The sequence below is a fragment of the Thermomyces dupontii genome (genome assembly GCF_041956625.1).
Source record: "Thermomyces dupontii strain NRRL 2155 unplaced genomic scaffold VTN31scaffold_2, whole genome shotgun sequence".
NCBI lineage: Eukaryota > Fungi > Ascomycota > Eurotiomycetes > Eurotiales > Trichocomaceae > Thermomyces > Thermomyces dupontii.
The window spans coordinates 1,172,814-1,192,604 of NW_027192308.1; the positions used below are offsets into that span (position 1 = coordinate 1,172,814).

The 19,791-nt window shown below is 54.0% G+C and overlaps 9 protein-coding genes across 9 annotated transcripts; 5 read left to right on the top strand and 4 right to left on the bottom strand.

The window, feature by feature from the left end:
- Nucleotides 1-223: 223 nt before the first annotated feature.
- Nucleotides 224-2,274, bottom strand: VTN31DRAFT_2789 (uncharacterized protein; the record flags this gene model as incomplete). The annotated part of the gene is made up of 2 exons (XM_069402995.1): nucleotides 224-2,038; nucleotides 2,092-2,274. 2 exons carry the CDS (start codon nucleotides 2,272-2,274, stop codon nucleotides 224-226), a joined length of 1,998 nt encoding a protein of 665 aa, XP_069262222.1.
- A 760-nt stretch (nucleotides 2,275-3,034) lies between these two features.
- Nucleotides 3,035-3,762, top strand: VTN31DRAFT_2790 (uncharacterized protein; the record flags this gene model as incomplete). Its single annotated transcript, XM_069402997.1, has 4 exons — nucleotides 3,035-3,067; nucleotides 3,133-3,156; nucleotides 3,213-3,272; nucleotides 3,322-3,762. The coding sequence occupies 4 exons, from the start codon at nucleotides 3,035-3,037 to the stop codon at nucleotides 3,760-3,762; spliced, it is 558 nt and encodes a 185-aa protein (XP_069262223.1).
- Nucleotides 3,763-4,468: 706 nt separating this feature from the next.
- Nucleotides 4,469-6,604, top strand: VTN31DRAFT_2791 (uncharacterized protein; the record flags this gene model as incomplete). The annotated part of the gene is made up of 6 exons (XM_069402998.1): nucleotides 4,469-4,540; nucleotides 4,739-4,908; nucleotides 5,012-5,068; nucleotides 5,126-5,246; nucleotides 5,305-5,912; nucleotides 5,962-6,604. The coding sequence occupies 6 exons, from the start codon at nucleotides 4,469-4,471 to the stop codon at nucleotides 6,602-6,604; spliced, it is 1,671 nt and encodes a 556-aa protein (XP_069262224.1).
- A 413-nt stretch (nucleotides 6,605-7,017) lies between these two features.
- VTN31DRAFT_2792 (uncharacterized protein) lies at nucleotides 7,018-8,222 on the top strand (the record flags this gene model as incomplete). Its single annotated transcript, XM_069402999.1, has 4 exons — nucleotides 7,018-7,217; nucleotides 7,296-7,929; nucleotides 7,989-8,078; nucleotides 8,136-8,222. 4 exons carry the CDS (start codon nucleotides 7,018-7,020, stop codon nucleotides 8,220-8,222), a joined length of 1,011 nt encoding a protein of 336 aa, XP_069262225.1.
- A 193-nt stretch (nucleotides 8,223-8,415) lies between these two features.
- VTN31DRAFT_2793 (uncharacterized protein) lies at nucleotides 8,416-9,165 on the bottom strand (the record flags this gene model as incomplete). The annotated part of the gene is made up of 3 exons (XM_069403000.1): nucleotides 8,416-8,703; nucleotides 8,763-9,061; nucleotides 9,117-9,165. 3 exons carry the CDS (start codon nucleotides 9,163-9,165, stop codon nucleotides 8,416-8,418), a joined length of 636 nt encoding a protein of 211 aa, XP_069262226.1.
- Nucleotides 9,166-9,425: 260 nt separating this feature from the next.
- VTN31DRAFT_2794 (uncharacterized protein) lies at nucleotides 9,426-10,443 on the top strand (the record flags this gene model as incomplete). Its single annotated transcript, XM_069403001.1, has 5 exons — nucleotides 9,426-9,475; nucleotides 9,539-9,572; nucleotides 9,626-9,992; nucleotides 10,046-10,207; nucleotides 10,262-10,443. The coding sequence occupies 5 exons, from the start codon at nucleotides 9,426-9,428 to the stop codon at nucleotides 10,441-10,443; spliced, it is 795 nt and encodes a 264-aa protein (XP_069262227.1).
- Nucleotides 10,444-10,579: 136 nt separating this feature from the next.
- Nucleotides 10,580-11,369, bottom strand: VTN31DRAFT_2795 (uncharacterized protein; the record flags this gene model as incomplete). The annotated part of the gene is made up of 2 exons (XM_069403002.1): nucleotides 10,580-10,669; nucleotides 10,722-11,369. The coding sequence occupies 2 exons, from the start codon at nucleotides 11,367-11,369 to the stop codon at nucleotides 10,580-10,582; spliced, it is 738 nt and encodes a 245-aa protein (XP_069262228.1).
- A 220-nt stretch (nucleotides 11,370-11,589) lies between these two features.
- On the top strand, nucleotides 11,590-15,278 carry VTN31DRAFT_2796 (uncharacterized protein; the record flags this gene model as incomplete). Its single annotated transcript, XM_069403003.1, has 6 exons — nucleotides 11,590-11,671; nucleotides 11,749-12,022; nucleotides 12,080-12,177; nucleotides 12,232-12,371; nucleotides 12,432-12,620; nucleotides 12,672-15,278. 6 exons carry the CDS (start codon nucleotides 11,590-11,592, stop codon nucleotides 15,276-15,278), a joined length of 3,390 nt encoding a protein of 1,129 aa, XP_069262229.1.
- A 167-nt stretch (nucleotides 15,279-15,445) lies between these two features.
- On the bottom strand, nucleotides 15,446-19,174 carry VTN31DRAFT_2797 (uncharacterized protein; the record flags this gene model as incomplete). The annotated part of the gene is made up of 6 exons (XM_069403004.1): nucleotides 15,446-18,313; nucleotides 18,368-18,712; nucleotides 18,760-18,861; nucleotides 18,929-18,980; nucleotides 19,039-19,064; nucleotides 19,118-19,174. The coding sequence occupies 6 exons, from the start codon at nucleotides 19,172-19,174 to the stop codon at nucleotides 15,446-15,448; spliced, it is 3,450 nt and encodes a 1,149-aa protein (XP_069262230.1).
- Nucleotides 19,175-19,791: the final 617 nt, after the last annotated feature.

A 19,791-nucleotide genomic window follows, 5' to 3' on the forward strand; every position in this document is an offset into this window, starting at 1 on the left:
ACTATGATGATGGTCTCTACTAGATGAATTACGACCTCGGGGAAATGTGCGAGCATGTCTATGCGCCGCTGCATACTATTTCGTACGGTGTAAATCAAAGCCTCCGACAGACACCTTCCCGGTCATTCAAACATGCCCCTAATATCAATCATCAAGCCTGAATCTACAAGTCTAGACACAAAAAAACATTGCAAAGGAGAAGCTAGCGGACGTCAATGAATGTTCACTCGGCATCCTTGACGCGGATTTCCAAGGACTTGGCGCCCTGTTCCGGGTTGCCCTCAGACGCCGCCGCCGTCGCAGCCGCCGCCTGCTTCTTCTGCTTCTTCTTCTCCTTTTCCCTCGCCTTGGCGGCCTTCTTTGCGGCGGCCTTCTCCGCCTCGGCTTGCTTGATCTTGCGCAGCTCCTCCCCACCGTACAGGTCGCGCCATTCTTCCAACTTCGACGCGGGAATGGGCGTGAACAGCAACTTGGGCTCTCCAATCTTGTGGCCCGGCTTGAGGAGGTTGAATTCCCACGTGTCGGGAATGTACGGTTCGGGCTTGACACCCAGCTGCTCGAAAATGGACTCGGCCGTGCCGGGCATGTATGGTGACAACAGGCTCGCCAGAAGATGCAGATGGTTAAGGGCCACACCAATAACCGCAGCGCAGCGGTCCGGCTCCTCGTTGAAAAGCCGGTTGTCCAACTTGTTGTCTTGAAGGAGCTTGTTGCCAAGAGCCGACACGTGCAGAGCGTCCGCCAGTCCGGCTCGCAGCTTAGTATCCTCGAGATGGCCGATATACGATGTCAGGAAGGCATTGCTCTGCTTCTTGTGCTCTTCAAAGACGGCGTCAGAGTACTTTGTGTAATCCGGGACCTCCCCGTTCATCTTCGCGTTGCAGAACTTGACCACCCGCTGGACGAGATTGCCCACGTTCTTAAGGAGACTATTGTTGTTTGCGTCAATGAACTCGTCCCACTTGAATTCCGAGTCATTTGACTCGGGCCGTCTCGACAACAGATAGTATCGCCAAATGTCGGGGCCGATGCCGGTGTCCTTGGCATTGTTGCCAAACACGCCCACCCCCTTCGACTTGCTGAACTTGCCCCCTTCGTAGTTCAAATAGTCGGCGGCAGAAAGTTTGTGCACCTTGGTCCAATTGTCTTTGGTTCCCAGCTTGGAGCCAGGGAAGATGATCGTGTGGAAGGGCACATTATCCTTGCCCATGAATTGGTACAAGGATACATTCTCGGGGTTCTTCCACCATTGCTCCCACTTTTTCCCGGCGAGGTCATCTCCGTCGGTGTAGTTTTTGGTGATGGACACGTACCCAATGCAGGCATCGAACCATACATAAAATACCTTCTTGGCGTAGTCTTCTGCGTTCAAGCCCGGCACGTCGGACGGAATGGGGACGCCCCAGCGCAGATCTCGGGTGATGGCACGAGGCTTCAGTCCCTTGTCAATCCAGGACTGCGTGATGGCGATGCAGTTTGAACTCCACCCGCCTTCTTTGCTCGCTTTTTCGAACCATGACACAATCTGGTTCCGCAGAGCATCCAAGCGCAGATAGAGATGTTTTGTCTTGCGGCGCTCTGGGGTCGCACCGTCGAGCTTGCAACGAGGATTGATAAGCCAGCCAGTCGCCTTGGTCACCACGTCTTCCTCCTTTTCGTGAGTTTCTTTCGACTCGGGCTCGAACGGATCGAGCAGGTTCCCGCATTTGTCGCATTGGTCCCCACGCGCTCCAGGGTCATGGCAGATACTGCACTCTCCTTCTACGAAGCGATCGGCCAGAAAGGCGTTATGGGACTCGGTCGGGCAGAATGGCTGCATGGATTCCTGCTCCTCAATGTATCCATTCTCCCAGAGCTGCTTGAAGATATGCTGCACGATCTCGGTTTGCTGTGGAGTCGGCGTGCGTCCAAAGATGTCGAACTCAATTCGAAACCAGTCGTAGATGCCTTTGTGGATCGCATGGTATTTGGCGCACAGCTCCTCCGGGGTCAGTCCTTCCTCCAGCGCTTTGGTTTCCGTCGCGGTTCCATACTCATCCTGACGGCACCTGTGTCAGCCTCGCCCTTACGATCTTTGGGGGAATAACCAACCGAGCCACAGATAAATAACGTCCGCAGGCCTCTTGCCCGGCAAAAGCGCGCGAACACATCTGCTGGCAGAACACTCCCGATGATATTTCCTAGATGCGGGACATTGTTCACGTAGGGCAGGGCACTGGTGATGAGGATATTGCGTTTGCCCGGTATGGGCAGCACTGGCTCCGGTTTCGCCATGGTCGACACTCTGCAATTTTGTCAATGATCGGTTGAAACCACAGCCAGGACTCTCACAGCTTCGCGTGACTCACTCGCTGCCATCCCGCAGCACGACATTTTCTGCCGCCGCACCAGGACCCCGCTTCCATTTTTGTTGCCTGAGAATTCAGGCTACCACTTATATGCTTGGGAAAAGCGCTTGGAAAACGCAGGCCGATGTCATTCTCCAAGTTCCCCGAACTGCACGATATCATGATGGCCATGTCTGAGTTGGAGAACGAAAAGTTTGATGAATTCATGCAAGGTTGAGAGCTCATTTAGGGCTTTCAATTTGCCGCAATACATTCATTCCTACCATGGCCGGGATACATACTAGTAGCTCAGGCTCGACTCCGCGAGTACCCCGGTGACTTGAATTCCATGAAAGAAGTTCTTCAAATGACATTCCGAGCCCTGAATACAACAGAAACTTGGCCATCAAAGCATCCAAGTTGAGACGGAGAGAAGCATTATTGTATGTAGATTGTAGAATGTAGGTATAGAGTAGAGGCGGGGTACCAGCCTTGGCCCAATCATGATTTTTTTTGGAGATTGACCTGGCTCGGGCACGCTAACTGCGGCTAACTAATTGAACGTTTTCATATGGATGGTGACCTCTGCATGTTCTCATGCTCGGATGACCCGATTTATACCTGCCATGTCCTCGCATTTCTCTGCCACTCCACTGCTTGATCCGTACTCGTAGTTCTCCGGATATTCGGTAGGCATCTGGTACAAGATGGCTTTGAACTTGGAAAAACAGCTGGTTTTCGTACGTTGTTGAGAAATCCCTTGAACCGCGATCACACGACATGTCACTGACAATCGACCACGCAGTATGGCAGCTACCACCATGACCCGGTACGCCGTAGTCAATGGGCTTCGACATGGCTACTCAGCCGGCTAACCGATTCCAGGTCAATGTCGGCATTCATATGCTGTTTGTGCCGATCATCCTGGTGACCAGCTTCCAAATGGTGAACGCTCTCCTCGAGCAACGCGCGAGTCGAACTAACTATTCCGCAGGCAACCTTCCTTCCCCCACTCTTCAATCTGCCTGATGTTCTGCGGTTCGACTACTTCCCCCCCAATCCCGGGTCCATCGCCTCTCTGGTATATGCCTTCGGCTACATGCTCCTCGAGCCGGTTGTTGGACTGCTCCTGGCTCCTCTGCTCATCGGATCGGCGGCGTACGCGAACTACTTGAAAGATGAATACGGCATGACCATTTTCTACTGGGCACTCGGAATCCATGTGGTTTCATGGATTGCCCAGTTCATCGGCCACGGCAAGTTTGAGAAGCGCGCACCCGCGCTTCTGGACAATCTCTTCCAGGCGCTGTTCCTCGCGCCTCTTTTTGTCACACTGGAATATCTTTTTCATGTTGGATATCGGCCGGAGCTACGGCGTCGCGTGGAGGCGCAGGTGCAGAAGAATATTGCGCAATTCAAAGCGAAGCAGCAGTAAAACTACGATCCTCCATTTCCTCGACCATCGGAGAATGCGTGGACAGCAACAAAACGCCATGTCATCGTCCCACCCTGTACCTATCAGTACTATGCTCGTAGCAGACGTTCAATGGAGACCATCAAATTGAAACATGGACCTGGAAATCTGGAATGCTGGATCAGTCTCGGTCTTTCGGAAGGACGGCGAGGTGTCCGACATTGATGCCTTGATGCCGGGCACGTTGCTCTGGAAATGGAACGTTTGGCCTAATGGATTATGTAATCGGTAGTCTTGGCGCCCGGCGGCACACGGAACCGAGCGAGAGGCCACTTGGCCGCAGCACACACACACAATACCACGATGAGTCTCTACAAGCAGGGAGGTGAGCACTCATTACTAAGAGGTAGGGAAACAAGTAGATTCCTTCAATGGCTCCATTTGAGCAGTAATACTGGTGTAGATTGTAGGAAAGAGCAATGGCCAGGGAATCCCGACAGGGAAAGAGCGATCGGCCAACCAACTCAACAAATGCGTGGCATGCGGAATCGGAACAAATTGGGAATCTTCGGCAAAATCAGGCTTAGCGCCAAATTGGCCAACCTCCTTCTGAGATTGAGCTTTCCTCTCATCCACAATCTCTCACTCCAACCCACCCTTCCTCCTCCCAATTGCATCTCTTCCTCAGAGATTCCATCCCCAATCTCCTCTCTGGACAGCTTTCACAATGTTCAGGAACGCTCTGCGGCAGTCCAGCCGTTCCGTGGCTGCCGTTGCTGCGGCCGGCAGATTCGCTTCGGTGAGATCATCCCCCTGCTAACCCGGGCCAAACGTCTACGGGCCTGAGACCAACCGCCAACCCTCTCTCCCTCTCGCAAAGCGGCCCGGAATGCCGCCATTGGTCGGTCGTCTCGGGTCGTTGGACCGGCTTCTCGTGTCTACCACGCGCTGTAGTTGCCGTATAGTGTCGCTGACAAAATTTTTCCCGCGTCAACAGGCCCGCGCGGCTGTTCCCGCTCCCTTCTCTGCTGCGTCCAAGCAGGTTCGCACATATGCCGCGGAGGCTAAGGCTGCGCCTACCGAGGTTTCCTCCATTCTTGAGCAGCGAATTCGGGGCGTGCAGGAGGAGGCTGGTCTGGCCGAGACTGGCCGTGTCCTTTCCGTCGGGTATGACGCCGCAACCCCATGGAACCGTCGAAAATGGCGCCAATGGCTTCCAATTGAATCATTACATCCTCATGGACATCGAGACTGATCAATTGGTGAATAGTGACGGTATCGCCCGTGTCCACGGTATGACCAATGTCCAGGCCGAGGAGCTGGTCGAGTATGTGGATGCGTAGCTCCCCCAAAACGTGAACTGTTGCAATTAACGAAGCTATAGGTTCGCTTCTGGTGCCAAGGGCATGTGCATGAACTTGGAGGCCGGCCAGGTCGGTGTCGTGTTGTTCGGTTCGGATCGTCTGGTCAAGGAGGGCGAGACCGTCCGCCGGACGGGTGCAATTGTAAGTCAAGAGCCGAACCGTCGGGGTTGCTGTGTTGCAGTTGCTGACTGTGCGCCAGGTCGACGTCCCCGTTGGCCCTGAGCTGCTGGGCCGTGTCGTCGATGCCCTGGGTAACCCCGTCGACGGCAAGGGCCCTATCAATGCCAAGGAGCGCCGCCGTGCCCAGGTGAAGGCTCCGGGCATCCTGCCCCGCCGCTCCGTCAAGGAGCCCATGCAGACGGGTCTCAAGGCCGTCGACTCCATGGTTCCCATTGGCCGTGGTCAGCGTGAGCTGATCATTGGTGACCGTCAGACCGGCAAGACCGCGGTCGCTCTGGACACCATCCTGAACCAGAAGCGTATCAACAACACCAACGATGAGTCCAAGAAGCTGTACTGCGTCTACGTTGCCGTTGGTCAGAAACGGTCCACCGTCGCTCAGCTGGTGAAGACCCTGGAGGAGAACGATGCTCTCAAGTACTCCATCGTCGTTGCCGCTACTGCGTCGGAGGCTGCTCCGCTGCAGTACATTGCTCCCTTCTCTGGCTGCGCCATGGGCGAGTGGTTCCGTGACAACGGCCGCCATGCCGTGATTGTCTACGACGACCTGTCCAAGCAGGCCGTTGCCTACCGTCAGATGTCGCTGCTGTTGCGTCGTCCTCCGGGCCGTGAGGCTTACCCGGGAGAGTAAGTGCATCTTTTCCATCTTCCGAAGATGGATTCTAATGGCGTTTAGCGTTTTCTACCTCCACTCCCGCTTGCTCGAGCGTGCTGCCAAGCTCAATGATAACCATGGCGGTGGCTCTCTGACTGCTCTGCCGGTCATTGAGACCCAGGGTGGTGACGTGTCGGCCTACATTCCCACCAACGTCATTTCCATCACTGACGGCCAAATTTTCCTGGAGACCGAACTGTTCTACAAGGGTGTCCGCCCTGCCATCAACGTCGGTCTGTCTGTGTCCCGTGTCGGCTCCTCGGCGCAGGTCAAGGCCATGAAGCAAGTCGCCGGCTCGCTGAAGCTCTTCTTGGCTCAGTACCGAGAGGTGGCTGCCTTTGCCCAGTTCGGTTCCGACCTGGATGCGTCCACCAAGCAGACTCTTGCCCGTGGTGAGCGTCTGACCGAGCTGCTCAAGCAGAAGCAGTACTCTCCCATGGCCGTCAGCGAGATGGTCCCGCTGATCTTCGCTGGCGTCAATGGTTTCCTGGATACCCTCCCGGTCAACAAGATCGGCGCGTGGGAGGCTGACTTCCTGGCGCACCTCAAGTCCAACCACCCGGACATTCTGTCGACGATCGAGATGGAGGGCCAGCTGAGCAAGGAGTTGGAGGACCGCCTCCGTGATGTCATTGGCAACTTCAACAAGAGCTTCTCCTCGTAGAGGTCTAACTGACAGAAATGTGCCACCATAATGTACTGTGTTTTGTAGCACATGTATAGAACTGAGGTAGCCGTGTACAATTCAGACGATTGTTTCCTTTGTTCGAGATTGTCCTTTTGTCTTCGAGCTTCAGGTCGGTCAATCTGAAGCCTACAGTATGTTTGCCAGATTCCGTTCTGCACTATTATTCTATTCTCACTTGATTGTGCGAAGGTGATTCATGTAATTTCGTGCTTTTGACTCTTCGAGTATTACGGAATGCTGTACGGCGTTGTGCTTCAGGAAGTGTCAACTGGCCAAATTTATCGATAAGGCAACTGATAAAAAAAATCACATCATGACAGACCCCTCTTCATGAGTCAGAGTGAACTTTGCTCAATTCAAGGCCTGCTGTTGACAGAACCGTTTACGACATGGTAGACTCCAGTGAACACGCACCTGCTCCCTCCTGCAAAGTTGTTCTCGCCAAGAACATCGCCAATGGCTTGTTGGCAGAAGTTAGAGAGGGATTGAAAGCGTTGGACAAGGGGCCACATCTCGTCGGGTTCCTTGCCAACAACGACCCTGCAGCGCGCATGTATGCGGAGTGGACGGAGAAGACATGTCATGAGAAGTCAGCACCCCTCCCTCACAATGGCACGGACTCAATTTGGTGCGGCATCAACTGACACATGGTATTCAATCGCAACAGTGGTTTCCGCTACACCCTGCGTGAAGTGTCCAAAGAAGAAATCGAGGAGGCGATCCTCGCCGCGAACGCCGACGATGACGTCGACGGGATCATTGTGTACTACCCCATCTTCAACAATCGGCAGGACCAGTACCTGCAGCAGATCGTGGACGTGACCAAGGACGTCGAGGGCCTCAGCCACCGGTACATTTTCAACATGTACCAGAACATCCGGTACCTGGACCCGGAGACGAAGCGGAAGAAGTCGATCCTGCCGTGCACGCCGCTGGCAATCGTCAAGATTCTGGAATACCTGCAGATCTACAACACGATCTTGCCGTATGGGAACCGGCTGCATGGACATACGATCTGCGTGGTGAATCGGTCCGAGGTGGTTGGTCGACCGCTTGCGGCGCTGTTGGCCAACGACGGCGCGTGCGTCTACAGTGTGGATATTACGGGGGTGCAGAGATTTACGCGCGGGGAGGGCCTGCGCAAGAGACGCCATGAGGTGGAGGATCTGGAGGGCTGGACCCTCAAGGATTGCGCCCCGCTGTGTGATGTGGTCATTACCGGCGTACCGGGCGAGTCGTTCAAGTTTGATACGTCGCTGCTTCGGCAGGGTGCGGTCTGCATCAACTTTTCGAGTGAAAAGGTGAGTCAGAACCTCCGAAATCAAGGATAATACGGATCCTTAACTTCCATGACTTTCAGAACTTTGGCCCCGATGTCAAGGAAAAGGCTTCGATATATGTCCCGTCGATTGGAAAAGTGACTATTTGCGTGCTTCTACGGAACCTTTTGGTAGGCATAATTCAGCTGTTTCATCTATCGTTCAGTTTCTGACAATGAAATGTACAGAGACTCATCCAGAACAATCGGATGCTGGACGTGAGCCCGGCAGCGCCAGTCGAGAAATCTGGGACTTTGGAAGGAAATGGGAATTGACGCAATTGAGCCTTTAAAGCTTAGCTACAGTATGATTGATTTTTTTTTTTGGACACGAAATTGTATGATAACCAGACCCAGATGAACTGATACCTAGACCGCTGGATACAGCTGAGATCAAAATGCACGAGTTATGTCTTCTTTTTTTTTTAAAACATTCTTCCACATTGCGGACAGATCATAGAGTCTCAGCCTATCGTCGACTCTTTTTCTGGCTCGCCTTCTCGTCTATACCAACATGGCTCGAGACATTGCCTGTCTTCCGCTCTGTCTCCCGCGCTGCCTCCCCAAGCACCGTAATCTCACTCGCCAACCAGCGGCGAAATGGCTCGGGATGAAACATGCCATCTGCCGAGAACCACGACGTAAACGGAGCTTCAATCTCCTTTTGTTGTAGGACATTGCCCGAAGCAGAAACGTAGCGGACCTTGAGTCGATACAAGGGCGAGTGTTTCCCAGTAGTGGACGAGGAGATGTAGATCTACACACAAAGATCAGCAAACAAGGCCCATGGATCGTTCAGGGGTGGTTAGGCTTTACTGTTTCGCCTGTCTTGCGTCTCCCTCGAAACACTTCCCCAGCCTCCACCGCCCAGATGTAGACGGTCAGGATGGAGTTCAGGGTAAAGTAGACCACCACGGCAACGCGCACCCATGTTGCTTGCACCGCTTCCCAGCCGAGCTGCCGGTCCAGGTAGAAGGTCACTGCGGCGATGGCGACGGCCGTGAAGCCCAGCACGAGGCGCACATTGCTGTGGGTGTTGTCGCGCTTGAAGGTATATGGTTGAGGGAGGGTGCAGAGGTAGGGCGTCAGGGCGTCATCGGTGGTGTTTTTGAGGTCTGCAAGAGTCAGCTTGTTCTTCTTGGAGACGAGACTGCGTTGAAGGACGCGTACCATTGAGGGAGTACACTGGTACTTTTTGAGTCTCCGTTTGTGACGCCATATCGAGCGAGGAGCCGCGCTCCTTGAAGCGACCGATTCTGCTCTGAAGTCAGAGTTTTGCGATTATGGAATTGAATATGTGAGGTGGCGCAGATTAAGTAGTAATACAGTACGGAGTATGCCGACGTGGAGTTGCTTTCTTGCTAGCTGTCCCTTTCAGGAAATCCTGAAAGCTCCGACTAAATCGATCAGTCACCACTCCGGTCGCCATCTTCTCCTCCAACATTCCAGCTTCACCCTCCAGTTCCGCCAATCACCACCATGGCAGTCCAGGGACTGGAGCAGACAATCCTTCGGGATCCTGCTCTCATGTCAGTTTCTCCCCTAAATTGACAATATTTTTCCCCGCGGCTTCTGCTGACTCCTGTCTACAGCTACTGGATCGTCCTGCCCATTACCGTCGTCATGGTACGGGGAACCATTTCTGACCGTCACGACAATGGACACTGACTTCCGAACAGATTCTGACCGGCATCCTCCGACACTATGCAACGGTCCTCATGAACAGCCCCCCCAAACCCGCCAGCACCCTTGCCGAGTCCCGCGAACGACTGTCCCTCATCCGCGGCGTCAATCTGCGAAAAAATGCGTCAGCCGTGCTGACCACGGAAGGTTTTACGGCCCGAAAGGAGTATCTCGTCGGCGCGTACCAGAGCGGTGCATTCCTGAAGAACCCTGAGGCCCGCGGCCAGCCACCGGCGAACCCCATGTCGGATCCCGCGGCGATGGAGGGCATGATGGGCATGCTCAAGGGGAATATGATGATGATGATTCCGCAGACGTTGATTATGAGTTGGATCAACGCGTTCTTCTCTGGCTATGTGATTTGTGCGTCTACCTCTGCATCGATAGTTGGGGAGTGCTTGCTGATTGATGCATAGTGAAATTGCCCTTCCCTCTCACCATCCGGTTCAAGTCCATGCTGCAGTCCGGGGTCATGACGCGTGACCTGGACGTCAGGTGGGTGTCGAGTCTGTCGTGGTATTTTCTGAATTTGTTTGGGCTCCAGTCTGTGTTTGGCTTCATCCTGGGACATGATAATGGTATGTTTCTTGCGTATCGGGGAGTGCAATGCAATTGCTAATTACATGGTTTAGCGGCCAACCAAATGGCGCAGCAGATGGCTGCTGTGAACCCAGCAATGGGCTCCAACCCGTTCCAACCGGGCCAGGACCCTGACAAGCTGTTTCAGAGCGAGGCCGAGAATCTGGAGGTCATGGAGCACTCGTGCATCCTTGATGGGATTGAGGAGAGGGTGCTGCATAACTTGGGTGCATGATGAAAAAAAAAAAAAAACCCGTTCGTAACAACAGTCCTGCCCAAATGAATGTATTATGATTACCTGCCATTTGCAATTCTCAATAGACCTGGCCTATCAATCCAAACGCCTCAACGCCGTACAAATGATTGAACAATCAATAACTGAGAACCCCCTTCAAAATCCACACTTCCCCGTTCGACACCTGTAACGCTTGACTGTCCACTTCGATATTCCCAGGCTTGATCTGCACAGTATCAGCATGCAGTGACTTTGAAATCAAAGAATGATGAGCATACCACGATCTTCTCTCCCTCCCTAGACCAGCTCACTTTCCCTCCGCCCACGGTCTCGATCTCCAACCCCTCATCCCACGGATTCACCGGCACCAAATGCGCCTCGACAAACCGCTGTAGATTGCGCCTCGCACGCTCCTTCCCATCGGATCCCTGATACGCTTGCTCAGCTCCATAGCGCGCATAATCCGCGGGATCCTCCCACGGCTTCTGCGGAAGGGCCTGCACAGCCAAATTCAGCGGCGCCAGCACGGTCGTGTTCCGCTGCTGATCGCTCAGACGGTCCGCGATGGACGCAAAGTCGCGCACAACGGAGGCGAAGATGCTGACCTGCCGGGTTTTGGCGAGGATGTCAGACACGAAGAGGTTGGAGGAGGGGTCGTCACTGTTCCGCATGGTTGGGTTGTCGGAGGTGATGATTTTGGCGTTGTCGGTGTTGATTGTCCCCTCTGTAATTGCGGGATCATGCCAGTTCAGATAGGATTTAAGGTGGGGGTACGATTGTAGCAGTGCGTTCAACGTGTGGGTTGTGTCCCGGATGGATAGGAAGATGGCTGCAGTGTTGGCGGCGATGGATAGTAACCACAGAAGACACGCAGACAGCGTGATAATAAATAGAACAAGGTATGCTTTTCGGAAATTCTTCATCATTTTTTTGGTCTCGTTAAATGGTCTCTTGGAGGGCTGTTTATCAGATTCCATGTTCGGGAACCTGCAGAAGAAGGGATCAATGACGCAAGTGGAAGCGGAGAGAGATAAAGTCACGTGCCTCTTATCGATAAACCCACCGGCATCGGCATGCTGGCTGAAAATGTCATTGATATCAATGCCCCTCGTCGCCCTCCAATCCCGGCATAACCAGGTCAGCAAGATGTCGGCCTTGCAGACCTTTATGCTGGTCGCTGACCAGGACAAGGAAGAAGCTTTCCGGATTGCCGAGAGCACTGCCAAGGGTGTGTGTGTGTGTGAAAGGGAGACCTGACATCCCGCTTCCGTTTGGCACGTTTTCTGACCATTCGATATATCGCAGAGCTGGAGAACAAGCAGACAACCCTAATCGATGTGGTGCAGTCATTGGGCGAGTACATCAACGAAGAAGATGCGATTCTGCGTGGGAAAGCGGTTTCCTATCTCACCGCCGTCATCAAGGCCCTACCGCCCAGGTTCCTTTCGCGCCAGCAGATTCAGGTCCTGACGACGTTCTTTTGTGATCGCATTGAGGATGGAGGGGCGATTGCTGGTCTGGATACGCTGCAGGGGCTGGAGCGGTTTCACTCGGAGATGGCAAAGGACATTGCGCGCGCGTAGGTGGACTCTCCTCTCGCTTGGTTGGGAAGGGTGAAACCTAATGGGGTAATCAGGATCTTCGAGCATCACGAGGTATTGCAGTCTCGTCCGCAGTCGCAGCGGTTTCAAGTCTACCGACTACTTAACGAATTGATGGCGAATCATAGATCTGGTGTGTTGCCTGATATGCGAGAGTGTACCAGTGCCAATTCTAACGCGCGCCCAGCGCTGCACGAACTCGGCGACGAATCTCTGGTTGGGGTTGTCGATCTGATGACGGGCGAAAAGGATCCTCGGAACCTGATGATTGTGTTTTCGATCCTTCGTGTCATCATGGTCGAGTGGGATATCTCAAACCACGCTGAGGTAGGTTGTCTCTACCCAATGCGTTTACTACTCGGAATGGCCACGCTGAAACCTTGACAGTTGCTGTTCGACTCCGTGTTCAACTATTTCCCCATCACGTTTCGCCCGCCACCCAATGACCCCTACGGAATCACCGCACAGGACCTCAAAGACCGGCTGCAGACCTGCATCAGCTCCAATTCCCTGTTTGCCCCATATGCATTCCCGGCACTACTGGACAAGCTGGACTCGACGTCTACAAACGTGAAGGTATAGGCCTCCTATGTTATGCGTTCGAGAGCCGGCTGTTGACTTCTGCAGCGAGATGTCCTCCATGCACTATTGGCATGCGTGACATCCTACCATCCGAACACGGTGTCGAGATATTCGAACAAGATCTGGAATGCACTCAAGTTCGAGATCCTCAACGCGCAAGAGGACTTTCTGTCGGATTTGTCTCTGCAAGTTCTGCAAGCTATCGCGGAGCGGCTATCGGATCGAATCACCGAAGTCTCCCCAAACCTCCCCCTTGCACAGTACCTAAAACCGATCATCAGAGACTGCAACGAGCAATTGCGCGAGCCGCAGCAAAAGCAGGCCAAGCCTTCTCGCCAAATTCTGCGCTCAGTGTCCTCCGCATCGATATCGTCGTTTACACTGATCGTCAAATCGACTGTCGCGCCGCTGTTCTCGCTTTACCAAGACGCAGACTCAATAGCAAAGCAGAGAGCTTTCCTGGAGGCCTTCATCTCGCTGTTCGATTCGTCCATCGAGCTGTACGGTAAATGGGCAGACCGAAGCCCTGCACCAGCAGTTCAGAATCCTCTGGCAACATATCAAGACCGACTCACCGAGGTCTTGAGCCAGGCCCTAATGGGAACATCAAAAGAAGAGGTGTCCTTCCGACAGACGGCTCTTCAGGGACTCTTGCGGCTATCGACGCTCCGGCATTTCTTCAAGGATAATGAAATCGGCCTATTCGTGCAATATCTGGATGAGATCCTTCTGCAAGAAGCCCCCGTTGGCTCTGGCCAATTGAGAAAGGACGCAATTGCTGCTCTTGCAGAGATCTCGAGACACAAGCCACGAGTGATCATGGAGATCACGTTGCCGGCCTTCATGGCCACGCTTCCAGACACGGCCGACGGGGAAGATACACGAAAATACGTCCCAACCCTCGAGACCCTTGCGCAGATCAGCGTCGAAAAGGACATCTTCGAGACGCTGGTCCGCCGTCTGCTCGGCAAGTTCGATTTCCTCCTCCAGGCTGGAACGACAGATCCGACGTATCCCCGCGCCATTCTTTTGACCATTGTCTATGCCATGGGCAAGCGAGCAGCCGACCGAGCGCAGACGGCGGATTTCGAAGCCTACTACGACCGGATCGTGGTCGGGCTGTGCCGGAAGGCAGCGGCCGCCGCAGCCGCAGAGTCGGACCCGTCACTGACGATCCTTCGCGACGTGACGGTCCTCGACACTATCGGCCGACTCTGCACTTTGATCGTTCGGTCGATATCTCGGGAAAAGCAGGTGAACGTGGCTGAGAATGTCTACACCCTGTTCACCACCCCTTCCAAGTCGTTCAAACCGGTGCCATTCGCGCAGACGCGAACTCTTGATCGGTGCCGCACCATGATCCTCTCGACGTACCTCCTCGCTGGCCTGCCCAAGGACATCACGTCACACCTCCCTTACACCAACCCGGACATGCTCCCTCTCCTGGACGACCTGGTCCAACTCTCCATAAGCACTTCCGAAATCGGCGGTGACGCCGCCATTCATCTGGCCATTCTCCGACACATCGCCGTGCTCGCCAACAAATTCCTCCCGAACGCCAGCCTGCCCCTTGTCACCGAGATCTTCGCCTCCCTTCTTCCTCCTCCTCCTCCTCCTTCTTCTTCCCCGTCGCCTCCTGCGAACGTCGCTGTCCTACCGCCGCAGACGATCAAGACCCTCTTCTGGCTCGGCAAGGCCCTCGTCCTGCGCTTGGCCCCATCCACGCCGACCATCCTCTCCAGCCTCGTCTCCCTTCTCTCGTCCCCGGACAAGCAGACCGCGCAGACCGCCGCGCGCGGCTTCCGCATCCTCCTCGCCCCGGACGAGGTCCTCTCGACCGCCAACGGGGCAAACATCCGCCTGCTTGCCAAGCAGCGAGTTTTTACTTCCATCGTCCCGCTCATCGCGGCCAAGATCCGCGACACCAGCCCAACACAAACAACATCATCACACGTCATACCAGCCCACCTAGCCGCTCTCGCAGGCATCCTCCCTTTCCTCCCGCCGGATATCATCACCCCGGACCTTCTAACCCTTCTGCCGCTCCTCCTTCGAAGTCTCGACCTCGACCAAAAGGCCGACAACATTGCCGCCGCCGACGACGACGACAGCGACGACCCCTCCGCAGCCGCTATCCCCGCCGTCAAGACCGCAACGCTGGACACCCTCGCCGCCATCATCCGCACCAACGGCGTCCGCGCCATCGATCAAAGCAGGCATGTTCCGGACCTTGTCCGGCGGCTTCTCCGCATCGCTTCGTCATCTTCCTCATCATCCATCACCCGGGCCCCCGATAATAATGCCCGCCCCAGGCCGAAAATGGTGAAAACCGTCCTCACCCACGCCAAAGTCCGTGAAGCCGCGCTCCGTTGCCTGCAGCTTCTCGCCCTCTCTTCCTCTACGTCGGCTTCCGCACCGCCGGATTTGGATTCTGCTCTTGCGGCGGCTCTTGCCAGGCCAACGGGCTCTACGACGACGACAACCACCGCTTCCTCGTCCGTCGCTCCCTTGTTGCAGGTGAAAAAGCAGGTTCTGCGGACACTGGCGCTCGTCCTAGACGATCCAAGGCGCGACGTAAGGAAAGCCGCGGTGGATGCCAGGGCCGCGTGGTTGAGAAACGTCGAGGACCCAAAGGAGGAGGATGACGACTAGTTGCGTGGAGTTCAATAGATGATAGAGGAGGTTTGATTTGTCTTTGGGTATGCTTTTTGTAGTTTGGCTTGTTGCACGGAATTCCATCAATGACAAAGATGAAAATTTCAGCAAGGACAGAGACTTGAAAATAGAACCATCCTCTCTATCTACTTATATCACTGTCACTACCAGTAGTCAGGCCCTGTCGTCGGTCCCTGGCCACTCACGCTCATCACATCACCAGCTCTGTGTCTCGTCAGGGCCAAAGCGGTTTGCGGCTCGCCGGCTGACATAGACGACCACCCGTTCTGTGAGTAACTGCTAATGCTGCCCATGGTCTTGCCGTCGTCATCTTCGTCCACTACATCCCCAATGTGGTCGATTCTTCGGGCAATGGCGGTGGCAACGCGGTACATCTGGCCGATTCCAGATTCTCCAATGGCCGATGCAATGGGATTTTGGCCGCCGCTGGAGCCGGCAAGATGATACTCGTCACCAAGAATGTCTTCACTCGCCCAAACCGTTGTTCTCTCCCCCAGCTCCAGCGAACGGTTGGTCTCAAGAACGGTATCGATAGCAGGACTCACAATCGCAGCTTCAAACCAGATGCGGCCTTGACGTACCATTTCCTGAGACTCACCGTTTCGCGCCCGCAAGATGTGCGGATTCGTGGGATGCGTGCCAATCAGGAGGTCCTGGACTTCGGTGATCTTGAGTAATATTCCGGCCACCTCGTCGCCCGAGTGTGCAATTCTGCGGTCAAGGCAAGCATCATGTCTAGTCCATCGACGCATCAAGACCTTTTCGACACGAAGGCTGGCGGGTACTCGACAGAAGATCCTCACCCGACTGCTGTGGGGCTGCACCCAAATGCTCTGGACAAGTTGGTCAACGGCCGTATCTAACTCCCTGTTGTCACCACGACGGCGCTCGCGGATACCCCTGACTGCCGCGCGCACATCCCAGACATGTTCTGGGATATGCACATGCACCGCCCCAAGCACACAGTCGACCTCCCTGACACTTACGTTCCCGGCTTCATCAATCACAATCACAAATGATCTCCCGTCTGAACTCCTGCAATGATACTCGAAAATAACACCGTAGTCAATTTGATTTTCGAAGAGGCGTGACCCGTCGGGGTCATCTTCCGCTGTAATCTGCAGCAGGGATTCGATCTCACTGGCATGGGCCGTTAATCCCGGAAAAAATTTCGCACTGGGAGTCGGCGTACGATTGATCGGGTTGAAGATGCCGTTCCATTGCTCCATGGACAAGGGCTCTTGATAGATCTGTCTAGGCACTGATGGAACCAAGATTTGCCCGATTTGGAACTCCAAACTGACAAATCCTGGGAAACCCTGGGCGGAGTCCAGTGTGCTCTTTAGGGCATTGTAAATAGCTAGTGCTTCAATCTGATAGCGTTCTTTGGGTTGAATGGCCGGCTGAACCAACCTGTCAGGTTTACGATGTTTAACCACCGCAGAGGGGGCAGCCGCGGTGGTTGTTTCTGACTGTTTCTTACCATTGAGGATGACGACCTTTTTCGGGACAGGTTGCAAGATCTGTCGTGGCTTCGAAGATGCGGATCCAAATCCCTTTTCAATCATTTTCGACTGTGAATTCGTTGGCAATGGGATTGTTGTGCCTTCAGCCAGTGGCGTTTGAGTATGCGGGCTAGCAGAGGTTCCATGTCCATGTTTCAGAACAGCATCCGTTCGCTCCACACATACGCACTTGGATGGCAAGGCCGAATGTGTGATTGATTCTGCAGGCGGTTTTCGATCCGGTGACATAATAGATGATGAAATCGGAGACGGCATTTCCTCCACATGGGAAATCTTGTCGTGACTGACATCAGAAGCCGTTGAGCTGACCTGTGTCTCTTGCCTCAGGCTCTGGGAAGGTTGATCTGTCAGATTGTCGGGTTGGCACGACCTGGCTTTCTCCACATCGCGATGTTGAATGTACTTTTGGGGCCTGGGAGAAATTTTCCACACATCTTCCAACGTGAGCTGCCGAAGACCAGTTGTACGTTTGACAGGTCCAGAACTCGCTGTTATCGACGACGCTTCTACAGCATCCCCTTGAACCGGAGTGCGTGGGGATTTCTGAGACATGGTGGAAAACCTCTTGGAAGCGGAATCTACTTCTCGCGTGGGATCCAATCCATCCTCAATGACCAACTCAGCCAAAGCTCTTCTGAGATTGTCAAGGGCGAACTCGTTTGCTGAGACTGCAGCATCTGGAATGAGTGGCTCCTGATCGAACGACAGCCCGGTCTGAGGAGGCGTCGCAGAATTCGTTTCATCAGGAAAACTGAGGTCCACGAGAGTAGTTGACTCGGAAGAGTACCTCGCAGACGAAGGATTCTCCGAGGGGGTTTCACATGTCATAATGGAGGAGCTGTCAGTCGTGCCAGATTCTACTGCCGTAGACGGCCGCCGGATGGCTGGAACACGTTTCTTGATCCCCCTCGCCTTCTTCTGTTGGGGCTGAGTTTTGGGCTTGGGCCGCGGTTTCTCGACTCGGAGACAGTCGGGAATGGCGGAATCGGCATTTATATCGGGGGGCATATGGCTCTGAGATACCCAGTTGCTTACCCTGTTCGCAACCTCCGGCGCGAGAAGAGGGTGTTCCAGCGCGATTGCCTGCGCTTTCGTGATAGCAAGCTCGTTAGTTTCAGGTGCATCAACACTCGCAACAGAAGACGATAATGCCTGCTTGCTGGGAGCGGCAGGATGGGGCTTCATATATGAAGTCCCGTCCCCGATCTCGATTGGTCTGTAACCGGGCCAGATTCCCGACACTGGGACGCGATTGGAAGAAGACTGGTTTTTGGTCTGCCCGTGCGTCACCCGATTTGTGCTGTTCGTATCCTGCAGCGGCATGGTGGCGAACATCTTCATGGCCGTCGGGAGCTCTGAGGGGCGGCCATTTCCCAGCAGGCGTCTTTTGGGGGGATCCAGGCGCGAGCGATAGCTGCTCAAGCATACGCATTTCATGTCAGATGCATGGAGCAAATGCGCGGTATGTGGCCGTGATTTCAGGATCTATGCGCGCATTAGAAGAATTGTACTTGAAGATTGGTTGGAAAAGGCACGCACCATTGCATCATCGACCGTTTGGAGTCGAGCACGAGCCTCTTCGAGATCGGCCATGTTCTTTGCAGCTATCTGAACTTTCTTTCCACCGTCGATGAGGGTAATCTCGGTGCCCGTCAATGAGCCAATCTCTCCGAGCAGGTGCCTGAAATCCAGGCCGTATACACCGGAGCCACCGTGCAAGGAGCTCCATGTCTCTATCATAGGGACCTGGACTTCGTCTTCTTCATCAGAAATCAATTCCAACAAAGTGCCCTCAAGCGAAGCGCTCGCAGGGCATGTCGCCTCCAGGTCCTTCTCCAACTCGAGAGCAATATCACTCATTTGGAGCCTGTAGACGCGGGGGATCTGATCCTCGGTGAGCATATGTTGGACAGAGATCAGCAAAAACCAACCTCGAAGAGATCCTTGACGCTTTGCTCTTGGATGTAGTCGGACATGCATTGCACGAGTTTCGCAATGTTTTCGGTCAAGTGTTGACCTTCGATGATGAACGTCTACAATTGATTTACTGCGTCAGATGAGATACGCTTGGACTGCAGCATCGGGCGATGCGATACTCACGTGGTTTTTGCTGTTGTACGAACAACTGAGCTCATTCATGCCATCTAGGTCACTAAAAGGGCATAATCAGGACAAACAGCCGCTTCCAGTCAGACTCAAAATGCACAAACCGAAACAGGCCACACAACTCTTCAGCCTACATGGTGCATCAGTAGCAAGTTTCGAACCCAAGGAAGCAAGAATACTCACCGCTTCGGGCTCGAATGCCCACGTTGAAGCGAGGATACGACGCTCCAAGGACGCCATGGTAGTGGCTAGCTGGAATTTCCGACTGGACGCCTTTCCAGGAGCCGTCAGGGGACGGAAAGACCGATGTAGTCCTGAAGTCGAGGTTCAACAGAGACGATGTTGAAGATGAGCTTCGCGTCGAAGTTGGGAAAAAAAAGAAAGAGCTGCTTTGAGCCTTGAGGGAAGGAGCGATTTACGCCGATGAAAATGGAAGGAGCCAGAGAGGGAAAGAGTGCACAAGGATGATCCCCAGGAAAATCAGGAAGGAGCGGAGGGCAGCCCAAATGTCCCAGTCAGGAAAGAGCAATCATCGCCCCCTCAATGTTGACCCAGGATGCAGTTAATCACATCACCGGCGGAATAGTACAGCAAGAGGAGAGATATGCAGTGGACGACGGTATGACCTGAATTGAAGTCATGGATTATATAATGAATCTATGTCAGGCAAACAGAACCGAAAGAAACCAGCCGCGATCAAACACGCAAAACGCCCTCAATAGATGGTCTATTCGCCAGGTGAATCTCATCACTCATGCCGGAATAATCAACAAAAAAAAGTCATCCACAAAAATACCAGTCGTCTCACAATGCAAGAGAGAACTATGAACAATGAGATATCGTATGAATATTGCTAT